At 46.1% G+C, this 16,334-nt stretch overlaps 1 protein-coding gene across 23 annotated transcripts in view; it reads right to left on the bottom strand.

Moving 5' to 3' along the window:
* The window catches only part of Cacna1b (calcium channel, voltage-dependent, N type, alpha 1B subunit), a 159,341-nt gene that overhangs the window by 81,835 nt on the left and 61,172 nt on the right, over positions 1 to 16,334 (bottom strand). For all 23 annotated transcript variants that reach the window (XR_003950091.1, XR_374052.3, XM_006497634.3 and 20 more), the window contains 6 exons: positions 14,232 to 14,344; positions 11,879 to 12,010; positions 11,581 to 11,653; positions 5,047 to 5,164; positions 2,006 to 2,073; positions 74 to 180 (listed from right to left, as the gene is read on the bottom strand). Coding sequence is in view for 21 of the 23 variants with exons in the window: in XM_006497634.3 (XP_006497697.1) it covers positions 74 to 180; positions 2,006 to 2,073; positions 5,047 to 5,164; positions 11,581 to 11,653; positions 11,879 to 12,010; positions 14,232 to 14,344 (611 nt within the window). In the remaining 2 variants the exon portion in view is untranslated. The remainder of the gene's footprint in view (positions 1 to 73; positions 181 to 2,005; positions 2,074 to 5,046; positions 5,165 to 11,580; positions 11,654 to 11,878; positions 12,011 to 14,231; positions 14,345 to 16,334) is intronic.

Consider the following 16,334-nt stretch of genomic DNA (forward strand, 5'->3'; position numbering starts at 1 on the left):
CAGGGCAGGGGTTCTGAGGACACGGGCTCTGCTGCTGCCCAAACCACCCATATTCCATTCCTAGGAGCCTTACGCAGCGATGGAGATATTGGCAGCAGACATGGGGCTGACTTCAGCTACTTCTTTGGCCTTCTGAAGAGCAAGTTTCTGATTGGCTGCTTCTTCCATCTCCTCTTCATCCTGTTTGAACAACAAAACTGACAGTCTTCTCAAGTCAAAACCTGACTGGCCACTCTGAGGTTATCGGTTCTTCTTCCTAATGCCTCTATGCCTCTTCTGCACTCCATACTCTGGAGCAAACATCCAGGTCCCAGGTAGACAGAGTGTATTGTGACCCAGGGTGAGTTCTCTTAGTATCTGTCAAGGCTTCCCTTCCTGAGTCTGTGGCTAGATGTGTCAGTATCTGGGATTCCTGCATTAGTGTTGTCTAGCTTGTGCCATCTCCAGCATGTTCACGAGCTGATGGTCCCGTGTTTGTGCTAGAAGCCACACCCCATCCTGATCATCCCTAGGCCAGTGCAAAGCCACTACCAGAATATCTTTTTTGTACCTACCTCAGGCTCACCACAGCAAATCTGTCCCTTTCCCACTTCCCTGTCCTTCTGGGAGCTCTTGAACCACCTTAACAAAACTGATCTACCCCACAAGCTGGAAATAAGGTCAAGGTGCCAAGCTCTTCCCTGTCCCCATCAGGACCGTATGCCACCTTTGAGTTTCTTTGCCAGAACCAATCAGATCCCATGGAGAGACATCAGGACTCGAGTGCACTTCTGCACAGGAACTAATATTGTTAGTATGCCAAATTCACATGGTCCCGGAAACACTACCACCAAGGATAGCTCTGGAAATACATGGGCTCCTCCAGCCAGTACAGCCCAGCCAGGAATCTGGCCATAGCCAGATAGCAATATTCAGCACTGGCTAGACTGATGACAATAATAAGCCAGCTAGTGGCACTCCAGAGTCCTCAGGAGCCAGAGATCAGAGCAAAAGAGAAGCCCAGGACCTCAGACACAGCTACATGCAGAAAGGGAAAAAACTAAGTAGAAGCCAAAGGAGGCTCATGGCCACTACACTGCATAAGCTCTGCTCTCTTCAAAACACCTGATCCAGTGTTCCTCAGTCCCAAGGTGAGGAAAACATTGGCCTGCTAAGATCAGACTTGGGAGATGTGCACAGGTGCTAACTTGAGCATCAGAGAACGTACAGCACCTCTCTCTCACAGAGACATGGTACATGCACACACATAAGGCATCTGTAATGCACTTGGTAGCAGCCTCCATGCTGGAGCCAGAACTTGAATCAAAATGAGAGCCTAAGGCTGACAGCAGGTGGCCTCACCATCTAGCAGGTAGCTGGACACAGAACTGAGGGCTGCTAGAGATGGGGTTCTGTCTTCTACAGGGAAACCAGAGAGAGATACATGTATAATCACATTCCCCACTGGGTTTGGATATAAGAAATGAATATTGAATGGTCTCTGCTGGGTACTTCCTAGAGAAGGAGCTGTCCTGCTGTGACACAGATGTTCACAGACAGAATCACCACAGCCAAGCTGGGCAGGGCACTCCAGGCGGCCTCTCGCTGCCCTTTCGCTCATACATCTTGTCTGGGAACACTTCTCACCCTCATCAGACACAGACATTGGGGGCCTGCACTCCTGTGACACGGGTAGTCCTGTCCAGCCTGCACCTCCTGTGCTCCCACACTCTAGTCTGCCATTCATTCTTCCTTCCAAAGCCACATCTTCTCCGGGAGCCTGTGCACACATGTACCTACCTTTATGACCATATTCCTCCTTGCTTCTATGGCAATTCTCTGTATCCAGAACCCAAATTAATATATCTTTGTTCATGACTTTGAAAAGATTACCCTGGAGAAAACTCACATGGAATCTGACCCAGGAGCTGACCTTCCTTGTGATTCTGTAACTTCATCCAGTGTAACATGGACTGAGTCCCAAACTTTCTAGTGCCTTCTTGGCTGCAGGTGGTGTTTTACATACCTTGGTCAACTCCTGGGCATTGGCAAGGTTGTCCACAGCAATGGCCAGAAAAACATTCAGCAGGGTGTCTGGTTGCCTCTAGCTAAGGAAGGGAGCCCTCTGTCCCACAAACTGTCTCATATCACCCAACCATGGTAGCCCATGAAAGACAGAAACTTCCATCTACCAAGTGTCCAGCCTCTATCCCCTAAAACCATCAGCCCATCCTGGGCCCTGGTGTACCCAGATGTACAAGGCCCCATCCCCCATGGCCTTGGTTCTCACCAGCTGCATTGCCCTTCTACAGCTTCACATGACCCAACCTTCTGTAATAGACACACACACACACACACACACAGAGAGAGAGAGAGAGAGACAGACAGACAGACAGAGACACAGAGACAGAGACAGAGACAGAGACAGAGACAGAGACAGAGACAGGGGAGAACTCTTTTCTTCACTCAGGATCTCTGGGGATGATGCTGTTGGACCAAAGATTAGAAGCAGGCTTAATCAATTTGCCTCTGTCTTCTTCAGAGGATACCCAGTCCGTTTCCTTTATCCCCAGCTCTTCTCTGTTCTAGTCTGCATGTGAAGCCTTGAAACAAATACACCCTGCCTTTATAGACTCCAGGGATGCCCCACACCTACTGGGGCTGTGAAAAGACCCAATCCGACACACTTATCCAAGTATGAGCAGCACCTTCCAGGCCTCCGCTTCTATGCTAGGCTCATAAACCTCCCTGCCTCACAAGCTCCCTTCTTTTTACTTTGTTTCATTGTGAATTCTTGACACACTTCCTCAACATGTTTCCTGAGTCACACTGAAAGTGGGAGGGTGAGTGTCCAGCACTACACCCCACCCTGAACAGACCCTGAAACCCTATGAAGTCCTCCCAGCACTCTTTAGGAACAAGGAAGCCAGTTACACAGTGCGTATGGTGGTTTGAACGAGAATGGCCCCCACAGGCTCACAGATTTGAATACTTGGTCACTGGGGAGTGGCTCTATTTGAACAGATTAGGAGGTGTGGCCTTGCTGGAGAAGATGTGTACTGAGGGGTGGGCTTTGAGGTTTCAGAAGCCTAAGCCAGGTCCAGAGTCTCTCTCGTCCTGCTGCCTTCAGACCAGATGTAGAACTCTCAGCTAGCACTGTAGTCTACTAAATCTCTGAAATGGTAAGCCAGTCCCAACTAAATGCTTTCTTTCATAGAGTTGCCACGGTCGTGGTATCTCTTCGCAACCACAGAACAGTGACTAAGATGGGTGAGAGAGCTAAAGCAGGTCCTTGTGTAACATAAGCATCTTCCCTGCATCTCTCCAGGACCTCATTATTCTGCCATCCCAGAAGCCTCTTCCCTGTGGGAAGAGGACTACTCCTGGTTATGACAAGCATTGCTATTGCTCACCTCCCATGTAGGTTTACACTTGTAAGTTATCTCAAAATTGGAGATAACCTTGGTACTGCTGGCACACTGACCAGTGAAATCCCTGGCATCAATCCTGACTCCTTAATCCTAACAACCCAAAGTGTTGCAGATCCTATGTGATGTCCCCTGGGGGGAGGCTGACCACAGGGCCCAGTGCTCACAGGACTTGGGCCTCTTTCACCCTAGGTCTCCCTCTTGCCAGGCAGTGACATTCTCGTATTGCCCTGGCAGGTACCAGGCAAGCAAGAACTGGGCAGCCATAACCAACTTCTGCTACAACCAGGCCTTCTGGCTGGGGCCCTTCATCCAGGGCATTGTTATAGAATGGGATAGGACATCACAGCCTTGCTGAGCCCAAGCAGGATACCTCTAAGGACTACATGCCCTATAGACTAACCCTACCATACACACCTAGCGGCTTTTTCATGCCCAAAGCAGAGCTAAAGGCAGCAATCTGTGGGTATCCAGCCTGAGGAAAATATAAGCACATCAGAAACCACCCTAATTAAACAAGAGGGCAGGAACCTGATGGCTGATATGCCTGGCCTAAATGTCAGTGCTTAATTGCTGTGATGGTTATTCTTGGTTGTCAACATCTGGAATTAACAAAAACCGAAATATAGAGGGCACACCTGTCAGGGATTTTTGCTTAATTTGAAGGAGGATGATCCATTTCTAATCTGCACCACTGAGCTAGGAAGACGTCTTTAATCCAGATCAGTTGAGATGGGGATACCTTTATCCTGGAAGCCTATATTACTGGGCATGGAAGAAGGAAGCTTTTGCATTTTGCCTGCTTGCTCTTGTTAGCAAGTCCATTCCTTCACTCACAGATGAATTAGAGCCTACTCCCAGGATTCCAACCTCTCCTGGAGTCTAGCCTTGTGAACTGAAAAACTACTGGATTCTTGAACTTCCTGCTCATAGACTTGTTGGATTAGCTGGACTGCAGCCTGTAAGTCGTTCTAATAAATCCTATACAACACATGTTCATTCTATAAGTTCCGTTACTGTAGAGACCCCTGACTGACTAATCCTACTGCCGTGGCAAGTACTAGGCCACCAATGCAGTCCTAGCCCCTCCCTGAAGCCAGGAGTATCCTCAGCTTCCTCCCCTCTGTGCTCACATGCCCTCCAGGTGGGAGGATGGAACACCAATCCTCAACCCTAAGAACCTTCGAAGAAGTAGCTAGGCAACAATTCACAGATGTTTGGCTCCGGCTTACAATGTGTGTCTGGGCTCTACAACCTGCTACCACTTTCTCTAAATGGGGTTGGTTCCTAGACCAGCACATCAGACCTTGCTTGTGAAACTGTAATAATACTCATTCTTAGAATTCAACCCAAACCTATGAGCTAAGGCTAATGACGGAGCGAGCCTTGTCCCCTACCCACTCCATATCCATACCTTCTTACAAGGACTCCACAGTTATTACCTGCCCCAGCCTCTAGATAACCCTTTCCTGTACAGCCCCTCCACACTCAGAGCTCTGGCACCCTGGGCATGCACATCACCCACACTCTGAGAAGGAACTGCTTGCACACCTCAGCCCTTCTGGAGGAAGCCATGAGGTGGCTTCTACAGGAAGAATGCTGCATATGAACCACTTGAACTTAGCCCCAAGAAGGATACAGTTTCCAAACAGTGTCAGGACGATGAAGTAAAAGGAAGAAAACATGCCTTTGCTGACTCCACCTTGCGACTCAATCCCATGATACATTACGGCATTCCAATCCTCTCCTGTCAGGATCTGATGGAGAAAAAAAATTAATATAGAGCACGTCAGTACCATGCCCCAGAGTACACAGCACACAGGCACACACATAGATTTGAATCCGAACACACACATCAATGGGTCAGTATGCCCACACACACAATTTTAAGATAACAGAAATTCTGAAGGTCCAGAAAACAGGGGATGGTGGCAGAGAAGGTGAAGCCATCTAGGGTCACCGGACCACACTATTATTTCACTATAGATAGCAAGGGTCAGAAAAGGAAGCGAACTACTCAGAGCCATGTGATGGAGGCCAGACCTTTGACTCTCCAAGCTCCTGCCATCTTCGGCCACATATATCCACACTCACAGACTGACTAAATGCAGTTTCTGCCCCATCAGTAAACCATTACCTCTATTTTCGCTCTGAAATGTAGACACATCATTGACAGTTCCAGTCTAGGAGCTAGGACAACTCACTTGTGCCTGGGGCCATGAGTTCTCTCTCTCCCTGCCCTGCCCTTCTTCCCACCCCTTGTTCTGGTCAGATATTTCATTTGATCATTTGAAAGTATGATTTTTCACATAAGCTTCTAATCTGCTTGGAACTCTGTGTAGTATAGGTATGGTTATCCTGTTATTTCTTACGTGAGTCCATTGCTCCAGACTCATGTACTGAATACGCAGCCTTCCCCTGGAGTTTAATGTCATAGTTCTCCCCTAGCCAACTCTCCATCCATGGCAAGCACATCCTGAAGCACCACACTCTGCTCTTGAGCATTCGACCTTACGTATATCACGCTGTCGCCACAACATGAGCAACTCACGAAGTCCTGAGACAGAGTCAGAACAGGGAACGCCCTCCTGAATCTTGGTCACTCTTGGATGTTTGCCATCTGCATCCCAAGTGTCTGCTTTTAGACCCAATCAGCAGCTGAGACAGGCGACCCCAGGAGACACACACACCACACACACACACACACACACATGCACACACACACGCACACACACACACGCACACGCACACCACACACACACCACACACGCACACACACACACACACACACACACACACCACACACACACACACCACACGCACACACACACACACACACACACACACACACGGCTTACTTTCTGGTCTGTATGCTGTTTGACTTGCGACCATGGTGCCAAAATACTTTGATGTCTTGAAAACTTTTTGTCCCCTGAAATGTCTTGCTTCAGCTGTTCCTTGAGGCTATATAAAACTCAACTTGTAGCTAACAGGCTCAGGGAAAGAAGCAAAACAACTCTTTTCTTAATCCAAGTTAAGTAATTACTGTTTACTTGTAAAAAAAAAAAAATTTCATCTAAGTTTTCAAATCTGTGGGCTAAAGCTGCCATCAAATATGGGATTTAAAAAAAAACTTTTTCTAAATTGTTTTCACATAAGCTAAATAATTAATAAAGTAAATTATTAATCCCATTAAAGTTATAATTTGTTCACTATTAGATTTTTTTAAGATTTATTTATTTATTTATTTATTATATGTAAGTGCACGGTAGCTGTTTTCAAACACACCAGAAGAGGGCATCCAATCTCACTACAGATGGTTGTGAGCCACTGTGTGGCTGCTGGGTTTTGAACTCAGAACCTCCAGAAGAGGAGGTCACTGCTCTTAACTGCTGAGCCAACTCTCCAGCTCTCACTCTGCCCACTCACTCTGGCCCCGCTCACTCTGTGTCCCTCCACACTCCAGCCCCCACTCACTCCAGCCCCATCTTCAGGCACTCCAGAAGAGGGCATCAGATCTCATTATGGATGGTTGTGAGTCACCATGTGGTTGCTAGGATTTGAACTCAGGATCTTGGGGAAAGCAGTCAGTGCTCTTAACCCGCTGAGCCATCTCTCCAGCCCTCACTTTTAGATTTTGATGACTGATTTAAGATTATAAATTTCATGCTGGAGAGATGGCTCAGCAGTCATCAACACACAACACTTGCTGCTCTTGCAGAGGACTCTAGCACCAACATGGTGGTTCACAACCATCTGTTAGATTCCCTGAAACTGGTAAGCCATCTTTCTAACTCCTAATTATGAAACACTTTAAATGGAAAACAATTCACAATACTCATATACCTATCAAGCAGATTAAGAAACTAAACATCAGTGGCTGGAGAGATGGCTTGGTTGTTAAAGACCTTGCTGCTCTTGGAGACAACTGGAGTTCAATTTCTACCACCCCCATCAGCAGTTCACAACTGTTATAACTCCAGTTCCAGGAGACCCAACTTCTGGTCTTTGTGGGCATTCACACATCCACACATACCCACATACAAATAATTTTTAATTTTTAAAAAGAAAAAACATCCCAGTGAGGCTTCCATCTCTTGATGGGACCCACTAGCTCTGTCTTCCCTAGTCATACAGTTTCCTGACTCTGGGTTTTACTACTTCTTACAGAGCATACAGTACTATAGAACAATATCGAATTACACTGAAACCTGTGTGATCCGCTCAAAATTACATTTGTGAGAGGCATCCATGCTGACACATGTAGTTCTAGGTCAACTGTTTTTCGTGGTCATAAACAACACACTTCTTACACATTCCCTAGATGATGACCTCTCTATGTCCAGGGTTACCATTACAGCTGTTGCTGCTGAACTCTCTGATATCTATACAAGTCCTGAGTAGGAGAGTATACCCAGCACAGGACTTGCTGATACACACAGGTTTCATAGGATGTCAGGAAACTAGTGTCCAACATGACTTTAACCACCCACCATCAGCACATGGAGGTTCTAAAAGCCACATCTCTAAACTCCGATGTAAGCTTTCCTGATTCTGGCTACAACGCGCAGCAGGAAGGATGGGTCACTGGGGTTTAGTTTGCATCTCCCTGGATGGTATCGTCAAGACTGTGACTAGCTTACTCACCTGTCTTTCCTTTGCTTTGCTATTGGTCTGTGTCTTACCCTTCTACTACAGAACCCCTCCTCTGATTTGTAAGTGTTCTCAATACATTCCAGAAACAAATCCTTTGTTATTTTGCTGACACTAGAATGATCTCCCTGCCTCTGGATTTTTAAAATTATTTTACTGGTGTCTTCTAGTGCACCAAATTGCTCGGTTACTATCTTTGTTTGTGTGTTTATATTTTCTTTAATACCTTCCCTGCCTCTAGTTAGTGATGTAGCAGCATGAGTGCTCTAAAATTTTTGGTTTGCTCATTTTTTATACCAGGTACAATGTAGAAATAAATACTGCTTGTGGTTTGTTTGTTTGTTTTTTTTTTTTTCAATTTTTCAATTAAGAGATTGGACAGCGCATGCAGGCTGCGGTGTATGCATGGAGGTTGGGACGGACTTGTTAGTTCATTCTTCCTTCTAACTTTCTGTGAGCTCTGGAACTCAGGTTGTAAGGTTACATGGCAAGTGCTCTTCCCTAACCAGCCACCTCGCCAGCCCAGTCCCATGTTCTTCTGCGTGATTAACCAACTTACCCATGCCACATGCAAAGGCAGCACATATATTTTGTTTTTAATGAGTATTTTCTTTTCTTGTCAATTCTTAAAAAAAAAAAAAATCTTCAACTTTGTTCTCATCCTACCGCACTAAGGCTGCTGAGACCGGTATGATCTGCTAGAATCCGCACGCCTGCCTTCCACCCTGGCAGCTGTGCTTTGTCTTATTCGAATGCCTCCTCCTTAGCAGTCTGCAGAGTCAAGAACTTCCTAACATCAAGTTGTCTTGTAGTCTAAGAAAAATCCAAGGTATTAATGAAGACTCTTTTCTTCAGTTTCTTACTGTTTTGTGGTTCTGCTTCCCTTTGGGAAGGACTCCTTGCTATACAGCCCAGGCTTGCCTCAAATGCACAGCCCTCATGCTTCACCCTCCTGAGGGCTACAAATATGAGCAACCATACCTAGTTTTTGAAGAAAGGCTTAAGTGTACCTTTATTTGACCCCTCAATTCTATTTTTGGTTTTTTGTTTGTTTTGTTTTGTTTTTGCCTCTGTGATCATGACATACATTATTCTTTTCTCACCCTGTCCTCATTTAGTATTTCCTATCAATGATATTTTAGCCTCATAGAGTGAGTGAAGAACTTGCATATTCTCTGCAGTCTACACACTTGACATAACCTCTAAATATTTCGGAGAACTCGTTTATTGCTAGGGACAGCACACAATGACAGGGACTGCGTGCAGTAGCGCGGGATGGAGACATCTCAGTCGCCCGAGGCAGCTCTTTGTGAAAAGGAGTTTTTCCCTTTCTCCTAACTTTAGCCCAACGGCTGTACAGATTTCATTTGTGCGTGACTGCTTTTCAGTTGGCCCTGGTGTGCATAATTATTCTATTATATATGACTTTCTTACTTCTTTCTCCTTCTGCTCTGATAAATTCTATGAAACTATACGTTCCTTGATGTAATGATTCTTAAATAATTAAAAATTGAGGCATGGGACACAGCACAGGACAGTCCTAATGGCCCAGATGCATGCTGGGTGTTCTCATCTTGGAAACAACGTCATAACTGCACAATGGTAATTCTGGATTAATGCTTGACTTGCAAAGAAAGTTTGAAGAAATTATTAGAAAATGAAATGGAGTCATGAAATCAGCCATCAGAAATCCTTTTTCTATGAAACGCTAGGCCAGGATGGCCCTTAGGGTGTGGTCTTCTGCACTGGTAGTAGTGCAGTGTCAGGAGCCATAATGGGACAAGCTAATAACTAGCAGGTGACCATCCTGAAGTGGCCTGCCTCGGATTATTATGTAATCTGCAGCAGGTGAGCCCTCATTAAGCAAGGCTGTGAGGGACTCATTTTAGGAAAGATTCCTGCTATGCTTTTCCTGTTCTTATTAAACATATATAACAATCAATAAGTAGGAGCTCACCCCTTTAGAGCAGATCTCTGCAGATCCACAAAGATGTACTATCTTATAGTGATGCTATATAGACAAATAGATGACTTAAGTCTTAATGATGATCCTATAAGAACTCCTAAAATTATATCTGTGATTATTAAGCTCTTTTATAACGGGATTGCTATTAGGTCCTTTTCTGATAATCAAAGCTGCAATGAGAATTCTGCCAGTCTCCCAAGTGTCACCAGTCAATTGATGGTAACCAGACTTTCTCCTACTCAGAGCACATTCCAAGAGGTTGTAAAACAACCAAAGATCATAAAAAGGGAACTAACGATTTATTGTAGGTGCTAGGACAGAAGACAAAATATTGACTGGGTTTATCTATACAAAACTTCACTTATAACTTAGTTATGGTTTTAAACCTTCAGTCAACCTGTGGTGCTGAGACAGGTGATGGATGTTTAGCCAGGTAATTACTCCTAATGACTTGTTTGTAAACTTCTCTGTTGTAAACTTTTATCTCAATTTATGATTTGATTTTCTGTGTGAACTTTTGATGAACTTTTAACACGTGATCATGTATTTTGAATGATGTTTAAGGGCTGATAACAAAGAGAAGAGTCAGAACTAGGGAACAGGGGTGAGAGGAATGGAGGTGAGAAGAACTGAGCTAAGAGAGAAACTGAGCTGAGAAGTTTTTAGGCAGAACACTTTTTAGATTAGAAGGAGAATGTAGAGTGGAGTAACTTAGAAATTATAGGTAACATAAAATACTAAGAGAGCAATGTGCAGAATGCAGAGAAAAAGAGGAAAAAAGAAGATGTCACAGAAAGCAGAAGGAGCAGGCAGGCTTCTCCTTACCATGGGACAGAACAGGTCCCATGGTAAGGACAAGGCGGTTTAGTCTTATTAAAAAAAAAACAAAGCTTTTTTTTCTTACAAACATGGGTTTAATTCATTTAGCATTAAAAAGGTAGAAGCCTTTCTTTCTCTATGTAATAAAAATTGGAGCACATTTTTCATCCAGAATGGGTGAGTTCTTTCTGCACTGGTGCTTGGTCTTTTGCTCCATATGCGTATGTAAGTATGGATGTGTGTGTGAGTATGGAATTGTGAGAATGTACGCATGTGTGTGTGTGTGTGTAAGTATGTAACTGTGAGAATGTATGCAAGCTGGGCCCAACTGAGTTTGAATGAAAATGAATAAATGAGCATGAATGAAGCTGAATATGAATTTATGTGAGACCAAACAGGAGAGGTTCAAGAAGAGCTTTGCTTTCTCTGAGGATAGAAGACTTAGAGCTAATGAACTGATGAAGTGGACACAGACAGGCTGAGGGTGTTTCACCCTCCCACCCCACCCCTGATTAACTGATGATGTGGTAGCTCACAGGCCAAACAGCCCAAGGGAGTTATCACCTGCCACCCCCCACACGCCCAGTGGCAACCCACTTTCCCTTGATACCAGGCCTGGGACCTACCAACACTCATCTTTTGTTGTGAGGTTATAGTTAAATGTGGGCCCTCTAGTTGCACTGTTTCCTCGCTCCTAGGGGAGATGAGAAGCAAGGAAAGACCAAAAAGCCTCACCTGAAAGACAGTGAGGATGGCAGCTGGGAAGGTATCAAAATTGGTGGTTGGAGTCTCATCTTGAAAGTTGAACCTGAAGGAAACAGAGAAGTCTTGAGTAGAATAGGTCCCAACAGGAGCCTGGGGACCAGTCCCCTGACATCAGCTCATTGCTGGTGCTCGAAACCCTCCAAATTCACGGCCCCATTGGAGAACCTTCAGGAAGGAGGCAGGTGGAAAGGCCTGGGGCGGCAGTGTGTGCTCTGAGCTCAGCCTTCCCAGGGGCCCTGGCCTGTCCTCCTAATCTGGGGCTACTTACTGTCCCCCAAACAGCTGCATCCCCAACAGAGCGAAGACCACGATGAAGAGGAAAAGCAGGAAGAGAAGGCTGATGATGGACTTCATGGAATTGAGGAGGGAAACCACCAGGTTCCTCAGAGAGTTCCAATACCTGAGGGGCGGGAAGGAGGGCTGAAGCCAAGCCGGCCACCTCAGTGCTGTGTCACACTCACCCAGGCTCCCTGGAGTCAGCATGAGCCCCAGCCTCCATATGAAGAGGCAGATGCCACTGCCTGTCAGGTGGCCAGGTCCAAACCCAGACTACACTTTCCAGGAATCACAGCCTTGCTCATGCTGCAGCCCCTCAATACAGCTCCTCATGGTGTGGTGATCTCCAGCCATAAAACTATCTTGTTACTACTTCACGACTGTAATTTTGTTACTGTTTATGAATCATCAGGTAAACACCTGGTGTGCAGGGGAGCTGAAATGTGGCCCCTGTGGAAGGGGTCGCGACCCACAGATTGAGAACTACTGCTCTAGCTCCTTCACGACCCAGTGTTCAATTGGCTAGCCAAGATAGAGCTCACCCGACACTTCTTAAAGTTGCTTCGCCATACTCCTTGAAGAGAAAATATGACTCCCTGATTCGCAACCCATCTTCATGGCATACGTGGCCCATCTATACTGTAATGATTTTGCTGCTAAGTGACAGGTTCAACTGCCACCCCAGCCCCTAGAATATTTCCCCCAGGCGCGATGCCCCTGCCTTTGCACCTTTACAACATGTTCTTCTTTCACCCTGACACAGGGATGAGGGACAGTAGAACAAGTGCAAGCCTCCCTGTGCTTGCCTTCCTAGGGTCTTCTGGTAACACTGCTTATGCGTCTTCTCCCTGGTTCCCATGGCAATGGCCCAGACACCCTCCATAGCCTCTCCTACAGGCAACATGAATAGATTCAGAAGTATTAGAAAACTTCGGAGTGCCTTGCCTTCTGGCCTGGAAAGAGACAACCTGCCTCAAAACAGGGTCACTGACCTCTTTGGGAGGATCTGAACGCCTAGGACTTGGGTAAAAGCATTTTTCTGGGGCCTCTCTTACCAGCACACCCCAAGTGCTCAAGGGACACTGAGAAGGGGTCAAAGGGCATGCTCAGCATATTTGTCAACCTAGCTGGACAGAATTCCTGCATAAGCCTCTCCTCTGTTCTCGCATCCCTGCCCTCAGATGGTTTGGGGTTTGGATTTAAAATAGTTGGAAAGGTCTAGCAGAACTTCAGTCGACCTGGGAGGTAACTATAGGTACAGGTTCTGCCTGGACTTAGTATGAACATCTTCTGGTGCCACAGCTCCTAGAACGGTACAAAGCATCAGGACTTCTGAAACACGAACAGGCTCAGCCATAGCAGTCTCTAGTACTGCTAGGACCACTGTGGAGAGGGTCCTTCTCCTTCCCGCTCCTCCCTCCTGCATCTTTGGTGGGAAGCAGAGGGTCTTGTCCCTGTGTCCCATCCCACGTCTCCTCCCTGGGCTTCAGGCTCCTCATGTACAAATGAAGCAACTTTCTTCTAGTTAAGATTTATGTGAAATGGAACTAAAAACTGAGTCTAGTGACTGTCATAATTAGCAAAGCTGGGATCAGAAGGTGGAGAAATCAAGCCCAGAACAAGCACCATGTCGGCACCAGGCTGGCCGTCAGGAGGTAAGGACCAAGCTCCCACCTTGCACAGTAGATGGGCAAACCTAGGCCAGGACAATGGAAAGATTTCTGAGAACTTCTGCTTTCTTTTATTTTCCCTAGCATGTATTCATAGACAGTATCATTCAAATACATCATGCATCTTTACCACACCCACACCTCAGTCTCTACAGCTCCTTCCCTTCCTTCCCCCAGACAGTCTTGTCTGTGTGTGTGTGTGTGTGTGTGTGTGTGTGTGTGTAGAATCCACATATGAGAACAATCATATAATTTGTCTCTCTCTGAATACGACTTACTCTATTTACTTAATATGATGACCTCTAGGTGTTTTGTTTTGTTTTTAAAGAAACAAGGATTTCTGGTTTCTCTATTCACCATAAAGTCACTTTTGAAGGCCTGGAAGACAAAACTGGTCACTTTAAGAGAAGATGGAATAAAATTGCAGGGGCCACAGAATATAAAGAGAACCAGGGAAGAGACCACAGCATTGTGTCTGCTAAGGACAGCCCTAAGGATGCCCTAAGGCCCAAAGGCTCTCTCCATGATGGTCCCTGCATGTGTTGTTTCATAAACAATATTGTACTTAAGCCAGAAGGCACAGAAGACGCTCTGAGATACCCACCATCCCCTATGTTCCAGCCTCACATGCTGCCTCTGCCCATTTCCCCAGAAAGGAACATACAGATAACATACTTGGTAACTTTGAATATCCTCAGCAGTCGCAGAGCCCGCAGCACACTGATTCCAAAGGAGGTTCCTGGCTTGATGGCAGCCCAGACTACTTCAAAGATACTCCCCACAATCACCTGTAACAAAGAGCACCAACACAGGGCACATCTGTATCTGGACACCTGAGCATACACGGATGAAACTGACACACATGTGCACATGTCCGAGCATGTATGCTGGTGTGACTCCATCTCTCAGTAAATGCCCACCCTACTCCCCAGTTGCACAAGCCACAGATGTCATGTTGTCTATCTTGCTGCCCTGGGCTCTTCTTCCTGGAGCACTCTAGTAGCCTGTGGAGAGGCTCAGGTGACCAGGAACAGAGCTTGTGGCAGGCAGGGCCATGAGCCTGGTCAGTAGCCCCAAGATGGAACTGGGATAACTAAAGCCTCACTAGAGAGCAAGCCAGAGGCCTTCAGGTGTGTCACATTGGAACTCTTCCCTCACAGAGAGTGAAGCATGATGCGTTTGTTGCCTTAAGCCACTCACCATTGAGATCACTGCTTTCCGAGTAGGAAAAACCAGCGTGGGTTTTAGAAGCACGGTAGTATATTGTTATAATAAAACAAAAAGTAGTAGGTAGTAGTTTTGGAGCCAGAGAACAAGTTCTGAGTGGCCTGTCAGTGAATGTACCAAGTGCCCTGGACACTGAAAGCACTGCCCATCAGGACCTACAAGGACACAAGGGAAATCTTGTTGACAGCCAGAGAAGGTATGTGCCATGGTCCCCTGGCAAGAAGTCAGGCCACAGTTGCTTATAGCTGTGGGGACTCAGTAAACTGTGAGGTGTGATCTGCCTCTGGGGATCACAGGCCGAGCATCTGGACTTTCCTTCTGCTTAAGCCAAACATAAAAGCAAGGAGAATCTAACAGAAGGGCGCGGACCTGCTGGTTCAGAAAATGCCCAGCCTTTACAGATCCCAAGTGGTGCCAACACTGAAAAGGGGCATGGCATAAAGATGATGCCAAGAACAGCGCCATGACTTCAATGGACTTGAAAAAGGGCAAAAGCTAGTTCTGACAGGGAATCACTCGTGTGACTCACAGGCCAGTCAGTCGTAAAGAAGTTACAAGGGTAGGGTGGACTTCCCACCTAGTCCTCAGGAGTAAGAGATTGGGCTGTACTACCAACTCTGTACTGAGGAACTGAGAGACAGAGCTATAGCCCATGCTTGTTCCTAGGACAGTGAGCCCTCCAGGATGCTACAGGATGCTACCAGTAATATATCTCAAAAAAAAAAAAAAAAAAAAAAAAACATGAACAGAGGACATATTCTGTAGGAGTTGATTTTTATCTAATGGGGTAAACCCCAAGAAGGTCTATAATATATCCATTAAAATAGCCTCAAATGCCCAATATGCCCTTTTTAAAAGTGCAGGTAGAGGCATACCAGGTTGACTGAGAAGGACCAAGGCAATAGAAAACAAACCAGGTCCCTGGGGCTACAGAGCATGCTCAGTAGTCAAGAGCACGCCCTGATCTTGCAGAGGATCTAAGTTTGCTTCCCAGTACCCACAGCGAATGGTCATAATAGTTTGTAAGTCCAGCTCTGGGGACATTTGACACCTCTAGCCTCCATAGGCACCTACACACACAAAATTAAAATTAAAAATGAAATCTTTTTAAAAATATATCTCTTTTGAGTCCCTCTTGATCGGGCAGGCTAAGAATACTGTCTAGCTGCACATATGCGCTACTTCTCCCAGAAAGAGAGAGCTCTGGGGCCAGAACCCAGAGCCCCATGGACACCAGGCTGCAAGCAGCAGCTGATACTACGGGGACACTGCACTCCTTCACTTCTGTACCTGTGGCTCCTCTGTGCTCCCTACAAACCCTGCTCTGAGTAGACGTGCCTATGAAAGTTAGCCTATCCCACTGCTCCTGTGAAGTAGGGTCACAGTGTCACAACTCAACAGACTGAAGACCTCAAGCTATGCTGAAGTTTCCTTCCATCTGGCTAAGTCCACATCCAGCATTCCAAGTCATTCCATCCATCATCTAGGCTAGTGCCAATCGGACCGACCCTGGGGCTCTGGGCTAAGCACATCCTTCATGCTCTATACGAT

Source organism: Mus musculus, chromosome 2, assembly GCF_000001635.26.
Source record: "Mus musculus strain C57BL/6J chromosome 2, GRCm38.p6 C57BL/6J".
NCBI lineage: Eukaryota > Metazoa > Chordata > Mammalia > Rodentia > Muridae > Mus > Mus musculus.